Source organism: Oncorhynchus tshawytscha, linkage group LG22, assembly GCF_018296145.1.
Source record: "Oncorhynchus tshawytscha isolate Ot180627B linkage group LG22, Otsh_v2.0, whole genome shotgun sequence".
NCBI classification, from domain to species: Eukaryota; Metazoa; Chordata; class Actinopteri; order Salmoniformes; family Salmonidae; genus Oncorhynchus; species Oncorhynchus tshawytscha.
Window position 1 is genome coordinate 44140495 of NC_056450.1, and position 8564 is coordinate 44149058.

General features: G+C 42.2%; 1 protein-coding gene across 2 annotated transcripts in view; it reads left to right on the plus strand.

Moving 5' to 3' along the window:
• The window catches only part of LOC112239558 (putative uncharacterized protein DDB_G0290521), a 106035-nt gene extending 97950 nt beyond the window's left edge, over positions 1-8085 (plus strand). For both annotated transcript variants that reach the window (XM_042304328.1, XM_042304329.1), the window contains 2 exons: positions 4844-4915; positions 6397-8085. In XM_042304328.1, the coding sequence (XP_042160262.1) occupies positions 4844-4915; positions 6397-6490 (166 nt within the window). In that variant the 3' untranslated portion in view covers positions 6491-8085. The remainder of the gene's footprint in view (positions 1-4843; positions 4916-6396) is intronic.
• The last annotated feature ends 479 nt before the right edge of the window (positions 8086-8564 follow it).

Below are 8564 nucleotides of genomic sequence, written 5' to 3' on the forward strand. Positions count from 1 at the left end.
TCGGTGAGGATGAGAAATGGGTCTGTGGTTTCCTTCAGCCAGTGTCTCCACTGCTCTAATGCCAACTTCACCGCCAGGAGCTCCCGATCACTGACATCATAGTTCCTTTCTGCAGGAGACAGATTTTTTTAGAGTAGTATGCAAATGAATAACATTTTTTGTGGATTACCTTGACGTTGTGACAGGACAGCCCCTACGCCCACTTCTGAGGTGTCCAACTCCACCACGAAGGGCAGCGTAGGATTTTGGTGTTTCAGCAACTGGGTGGAGGTGAAACGCATCTTCAGTACGTGGATGGACACATCAGCTGCAGGATTCCACCCCAACTTATGGGGACCACCTTTGAGGTGAGAGGAGCGGCGATGGAGCTGAATTTCCTAAAGAAGCAGCGGTAGAAGTTGGCAAACCCTAAAAACGGTTGTCCCTTTATGGCGGTTAGGACTGGCCATGACCTGGTTGCATCTCCTCCATAACCACTCACTGCTGGCTAATCCGATATCCCAAGACAGAGAATGCGATCTGATGAAACTGACACTTCTCTGCCTTGACATACAGATGGTTCTCCAGTAGGCTTTCCAAGGACTACCCAGACGTGGGCGACTTGATCCTCCAAGGTGGCCGAGTATATCAGGATGTCGTCGATATACATGACCACCTGACACCCAAGACATGTCCCGAAACACCTCATTCACGAACACCGACGCAGCATTGGCTAATCCATAAGGCATCACCAAGCACTCGTAGTGACCAGACATCTGGCTGATGGCCATCTTTCATTCATTCCTCTCTCCCTGATGCGAATCAAATTGTAGGCACTCCGCACGTCAAGCTTGGTTAAAGAACGGGCCCCTTGCAGCTGTTCAATGGCGGCCGGCACCAACGGGAGGGTGTACCTCTGTAGTCAATACTTAGATGAAGGCCAACCTCCTTCTTGGCCACGAAGAGGAAACCTGCCAACGCAGGGGATATGGATGGGTGGATGTAACCCTGTTGGACAGCCTCCTGGATCTATTCCTCAATAGGCTTGGTTTCAGCCACCGACATGGGGTTATATGCTGCTGTGCAGTCTGTTAGCAGGTCAATGGCAGAGTCCCAGGGCCGATGAGGAGCGAGACAGGTGGTACAGGTCTAAGAGAGAACCTCCCGGAGATCCTGGGAAACCTCTGAGTATTATACATGTTACTGTAGTAGTATTATACATGCTACTGTAGTATTATACATGTTACTGTAGTAGTATACATGTTACTGTAGTATTATACATGTTACTGTAGTATTATACATGTTACTGTAGTAGTATACATGTTACTGTAGTATTATACATGTTACTGTAGTAGTATACATGTTACTGTAGTAGTATACATGTTACTGTAGCTGTAGTATTATACATGTTACTGTAGTAGTATACATGCTACTGTAGTATTATACATGCTACTGTAGTATTATACATGCTACTGTAGTAGTATTATACATGTTACTGTAGTAGTATACATGTTACTGTAGTAGTATACATGCTACTGTAGTATTATACATGTTACTGTAGTATTATACATGTTACTGTAGTAGTATACATGTTACTGTAGTAGTATACATGCTACTGTAGTAGTAGTATTATACATGTTACTGTAGTAGCATACATGCTACTGTAGTAGTATACATGCTACTGTAGTAGTATACATGCTACTGTAGTAGTAGACATGTTACTGTAGTAGTATACATGTTACTGTAGTAGTATACATGTTACTGTAGTATTATACATGCTACTGTAGTAGTATACATGTTACTGTAGTAGTATACATGTTACTGTAGTAGTATACATGTTACTGTAGTAGTATACATGTTACTGTAGTATTATACATGTTACTGTAGTAGTATACATGTTACTGTAGTAGTATACATGTTACTGTAGTATTATACATGTTACTGTAGTAGTATTATACATGTTACTGTAGTAGTATACATGTTACTGTAGTATTATACATGTTACTGTAGCTGTAGTAGTATTATGCATGTTACTGTAGTAGTATACATGTTACTGTAGTATTATACATGTTACTGTAGTAGTATACATGTTACTGTAGTATTATACATGTTACTGTAGCTGTAGTAGTATACATGTTACTGTAGTATTATACATGTTACTGTAGTATTATACATGCTACTGTAGTAGTATACATGTTACTGTAGTAGTATACATGCTACTGTAGTAGTAGACATGCTACTGTAGTAGTATACATGTTACTGTAGTATTATACATGTTACTGTAGCTGTAGTATTATACATGTTACTGTAGTATTATACATGTTACTGTAGTATTATACATGTTACTGTAGTATTATACATGTTACTGTAGTATTATACATGCTACTGTAGTAGTATACATGATACTGTAGTATTATACATGTTACTGTAGTATTATACATGTTACTGTAGTATTATACATGTTACTGTAGCTGTAGTATTATACATGTTACTGTAGTAGTATACATGTTACTGTAGTATTATACATGTTACTGTAGTAGTATACATGTTACTGTAGTATTATACATGTTACTGTAGTAGTATACATGTTACTGTAGTAGTATACATGCTACTGTAGTAGTAGACATGTTACTGTAGTAGTATACATGCTACTGTAGTAGTAGACATGTTACTGTAGTAGTATACATGCTACTGTAGTAGTAGACATGTTACTGTAGTAGTATACATGCTACTGTAGTAGTATACATGTTACTGTAGTATTATACATGCTACTGTAGTAGTATACATGTTACTGTAGTAGTATACATGTTACTGTAGTAGTATACATGTTACTGTAGCTGTAGTAGTATACATGTTACTGTAGTATTATACATGCTACTGTAGTAGTATACATGCTACTGTAGTATTATACATGTTACTGTAGTATTATACATGTTACTGTAGTAGTATACATGTTACTGTAGTAGTATACATGTTACTGTAGTATTATACATGTTACTGTAGCTGTAGTATTATACATGTTACTGTAGCTGTAGTATTATACATGTTACTGTAGTATTATACATGTTACTGTAGTATTATACATGTTACTGTAGTATTATACATGTTACTGTAGTATTATACATGTTACTGTAGTATTATACATGTTACTGTAGTATATACACTACTGTAGTTATCTGATACTGTGTTCCCGGTCCATTTGTTACTGTAGTATTATACATGTTACTGTAGTATTATACATGTTACTGTAGCTGTAGTATTATACATGTTACTGTAGTAGTATACATGTTACACATGTTATACATGCCCTGTCTAGTGTATACATGTTACTCTAGTATTATACATGTTACCAGTAGTATACATGTTACTGTAGTAGTATACATGTTACATGCCCTGTCTCTGTATTATACATGTTACTGCCCTGTCTCTGTTCTGTAGTAGTATACATGTTACCATGCCATGTTCTGTAGTAGTATTATACATGTTACCATGCCCTGTTACTGTAGTATTATACATGTTACTGTAGCTGTAGTCTGTATTATGCATGTTACTGTAGTAGTATACATGTTCTCTCTATACATGTTACATGTAGTATACATGTTACTGTCTGTCTTATACATGTTACATGCCCTGCTGTAGTAGTATACATGTTACCATGCCCTGTATTATACATGTTACATGTTACCATGCCCTGTAGTAGTATACATGTTACCATGCCCTGTCTCTCTACATGCTACTGTTAGTACCATGCCCTGTACTCTCTAGTATACATGTTACCATGCCCTGTATACATGTTACATGCCCTGTCTCTCTACTCATGTTACTGTAGCTGTAGTAGTATACATGTTACTGTAGCTGTAGTTTAGACTGTTCTCCATGCTGCAAGCCTGACATCTAGTGGTCAACTATTGTTATAACACTAGAGGTTATCTGCCTGTGTTCCCGGTCCATTTGCTTCTGTCTCAACATCGGTCTGTCTCTCTCTCTACACATGTTACCATGCCCTGTCTCTGTCTCTCTACACATGTTACCATGCCCTGTCTCTGTCTCTCTCTACACATGTTACCATGCCCTGTCTCTGTCTCTCTACACATGTTACCATGCCCTGTCTCTCTCTACACATGTTACCATGCCCTGTCTCTCTCTACACATGTTACCATGCCCTGTCTCTCTCTACTCATGTTACCATGCCCTGTCTCTCTACACATGTTACCATGCCCTGTCTCTCTCTACACATGTTACCATGCCCTGTCTCTCTCTCTACACATGTTACCATGCCCTGTCTCTGTCTCTCTCTACACATGTTACCATGCCCTGTCTCTGTCTCTCTCTACACATGTTACCATGCCCTGTCTCTCTCTACACATGTTACACATGCCATGTCTCTGTCTCTCTCTACACATGTTACCATGCCCTGTCTCTGTCTCTCTACACATGTTACCATGCCCTGTCTCTGTCTCTCTACACATGTTACCATGCCCTGTCTCTGTCTCTCTACACATGTTACCATGCCCTGTCTCTGTCTCTCTACACATGTTACCATGCCCTGTCTCTGTCTCTCTACACATGTTACCATGCCCTGTCTCTGTCTCTCTCTACACATGTTACCATGCCCTGTCTCTGTCTCTCTACACATGTTACCATGCCCTGTCTCTGTCTCTCTCTACACATGTTACCATGCCCTGTCTCTGTCTCTCTCTACACATGTTACCATGCCCTGTCTCTGTCTCTCTACACATGTTACCATGCCCTGTCTCTGTCTCTCTCTACACATGTTACCATGCCCTGTCTCTGTATCTTTCTACACATGTTACCATGCCCTGTCTCTCTCTACTCATGTTACCATGCCCTGTCTTTCTCTCAGAGATGATGAAGACGATGACATCGCCCATCAGTTCTGTTGCCCCGCCTCCGAGTGCAGTAGCCCGTCCTCTAGGTAACCAGCAGATCACCCCCCCCCATTGTTAACCCTTGACCTCCAAATAACCTCACAGAGAAGAGGAAGATTCTGAAGGAAACAGCTGACACAACTCGTTCGTTTGGGGTTTAGAAAATAATTAATCTCTTTCAACGCTGAAAAACCTGGCTGTAGCCAAGACGACAACAGCTCAGCTAAATGTAACTGTAGTCTGGGACTCGGGGCCTGGACCACATCCCTACCTATCTGACTGTCCTACCTACCCTGTCCTTTACACTAACTAGCATGTCACCCTCGCAACCTTTCCTCGCCCTGCTCTCCCTGCTCTCCCTGCTCTCCCTCCTCTCCCTGCTCTCCCTCCTCTCCCTGCTCTCCCTCCTCTCCCTGCTCTCTCTCTGCTCTCTCTCTGCTCTCCCTCCTCTCCCTGCTCTCCCTCCTCTCCCTCCTCTCCCTGCTCTCCCTCCTCTCTCTGCTCTCCCTCCCTCTCTGCTCTCCCTGCTCTCCCTCCTCTCCCTGCTCTCCCTCCTCTCTCTGCTCTCCCTGCTCTCTCTCTGCTCTCTCTGCTCTCTCTGCTCTCTGCTCTCCTGCTCTCTCTCTGCTCTCTCTGCTCTCTCTGCTCTCTCTGCTCTCTCTCTGCTCTCTCTGCTCTCTCTGCTCTCTCTGCTCTCTCTGCTCTCTCTCTCTGCTCTCTCTGCTCTCTCTCTGCTCTCTCTGCTCTCTCTGCTCTCTAATCTCTCTTCTCTGCTCTGTCTCTGATCTCTCTCTGCTCTCTCTGCTCTCTCTGCTCTTCTCTCTGCTCTCTGCTCTCTCTCTGCCCTCTGTTCTCTCTCTCTGCTCTCTCTGCTCTCTCTGCTCTCTCTGCTCTCTCTGCTCTCCCTGCTCTCCCTGCTCTCTCCCTGCTCTCCCTGCTCTCCCTGCTCTCTCCCTGCTCTCTCTGCTCTCTCTGCTCTCTCTCTGCTCTCCTGCTCTCTGCTCTCTGCTCTCTCTCTCTGCTCTGCTCTGCTCTCCCTGCTCTCTCTCTGCTCTCTCTGCTCTCTCTGCTCTTTCTGCTCTCTCTGCTCTCCCTGCTCTCCCTGCTCTCTCCCTGCTCTCCCTGCTCTCTCCCTGCTCTCTCTGCTCTCTCTGCTCTCTCTGCTCTCCCTGCTCTCTCTCTGCTCTCCCTGCTCTTTGAACTGAATTGACAAAAGGCTGTCCTGATGGATTGATTGAATTCTCAGACTTTGACCTTTGAACTTTAGCCTGGACAGTATCCGAAGAGGATTCACGTACAGCCACCAGCCAGGTCAACTAATGATGAAGAGATGATGAAGGAAAAGAAGAAAAAAAATAACCTTTCAGATTTTTTTCTCTCACACACATATATATATATATATATATCGATGTATCTATGTCCTTTATACTGTCCTCTAGTGTCTGTATCAGGTTTCTCTTTACTCCTTTAAATCTCCTTCTTGTCTTTTATCTGCTTGTGAATCTTCCTCTTTCCTTCTCTTGTCCAGTGAGAGAGCACATGGTGCTCACCCCAGGACGTTGTACAACTCTTATCTTAACCATACCAAGGAGAAGAGAGGACTACCACAGAAAAACTCTTAGTTTCCAACTCCTCAAACGTTTAAATATTCAAATGTTTTGGGAACAGAAGAGTTCTGCTTTATGAGTAAAATATCTGAAAACTAAAAAAAAAATAGTTTAAAGTTAAACCATATTTTAGTTTGAGTTCCCTTATCAACAACAATAATAATATGGAAATGAAATAGTCTTCTACTAGTTTGATATATATTAGGTCTGCCCCAAACCCAGTTATATATTAGGTCTGCCCCAAACCCAGTTATATATTAGGTCTGCCCCAAACCCAGTTATATATTAGGTCTGCCCCAAACCCAGTTATATATTAGGTCTGCCCCAAACCCAGTTATATATTAGGTCTGCCCCAAACCCAGTTATATATTAGGTCTGCCCCAAACCCAGTTATATATTAGGTCTGCCCCAAACCCAGTTATATATTAGGTCTGCCCCAAACCCAGTTATATATTAGGTCTGCCCCAAACCCAGTAATATATTAGGTCTGCCCCAAACCCAGTTATATATTAGGTCTGCCCCAAACCCAGTTATATATTAGGTCTGCCCCAAACCCAGTTATATATTAGGTCTGCCCCAAACCCAGTAATATATTAGGTCTGCCCCAAACCCAGTTATATATTAGGTCTGCCCCAAACCCAGTTATATATTAGGTCTGCCCCAAACCCAGTTATATATTAGGTCTGCCCCAAACCCAGTTATATATTAGGTCTGCCCCAAACCCAGTTATATATTAGGTCTGCCCCAAACCCAGTTATATATTAGGTCTGCCCCAAACCCAGTTATATATTAGGTCTGCCCCAAACCCAGTTATATATTAGGTCTGCCCCAAACCCAGTTATATATTAGGTCTGCCCCAAACCCAGTTATATATTAGGTCTGCCCCAAACCCAGTTATATATTAGGTCTGCCCCAAACCCAGTTATATATTAGGTCTGCCCCAAACCCAGTAATATATTAGGTCTGCCCCAAACCCAGTAATATATTAGGTCTGCCCCAAACCCAGTTATATATTAGGTCTGCCCCAAACCCAGTTATATATTAGGTCTGCCCCAAACCCAGTTATATATTAGGTCTGCCCCAAACCCAGTTATATATTAGGTCTGCCCCAAACCCAGTTATATATTAGGTCTGCCCCAAACCCAGTTATATATTAGGTCTGCCCCAAACCCAGTTATATATTAGGTCTGCCCCAAACCCAGTTATATATTAGGTCTGCCCCAAACCCAGTTATATATTAGGTCTGCCCCAAACCCAGTTATATATTAGGTCTGCCCCAAACCCAGTAATATATTAGGTCTGCCCCAAACCCAGTTATATATTAGGTCTGCCCCAAACCCAGTTATATATTAGGTCTGCCCCAAACCCAGTTATATATTAGGTCTGCCCCAAACCCAGTTATATATTAGGTCTGCCCCAAACCCAGTTATATATTAGGTCTGTCCCAAACCCAGTTATATATTAGGTCTGCCCCAAACCCAGTTATATATTAGGTCTGCCCCAAACCCAGTAAAAACCTTTTCTCATCAACTGTGTTGCAATCTTTTTGTCCGAATTCTGAAAAAATCCAGATTCCTTTTTTTCACGCAGTAAAAACCCATTCACCTCAAGACTAATGTGTTTTTCCCTTCTACTTTTCTGCAAAATTCACATAACGTCACCCACACTGATGCGGTCATTCTCAGTGGCAATATGTTGTTCAAAGTGGCTAGAGAGGACGAATTGATGAGAGGAAAATCATATAGCACTGTAAAAAATAATATGCTACTGAAAATATGAGGATGGGCTTTTCAACCTATGGTATCAATCACGAAAGGAGCTCGGTTACGCTTCATTCGGTTCGCATACCATTTAATGAGAGGAAACGCAGAACTGGCACCGGTAGTGATTCCTAGCACATATGCTGACCCTTTATTTTCTGCCTACCGTTTTCTTTTTATCTGATTACAGAGATGAAGTCCAGATGTAACGGATGTGAAACGGCTGGCTTAGTTAGTGGTGCGCGCTAAATAGCGTTTCAATCGGTGACATCAATTGCTCTGAGACCTTGAAGTAGTGGTTCCCCTTTGCTCTGCAAGGACCAAGGCTT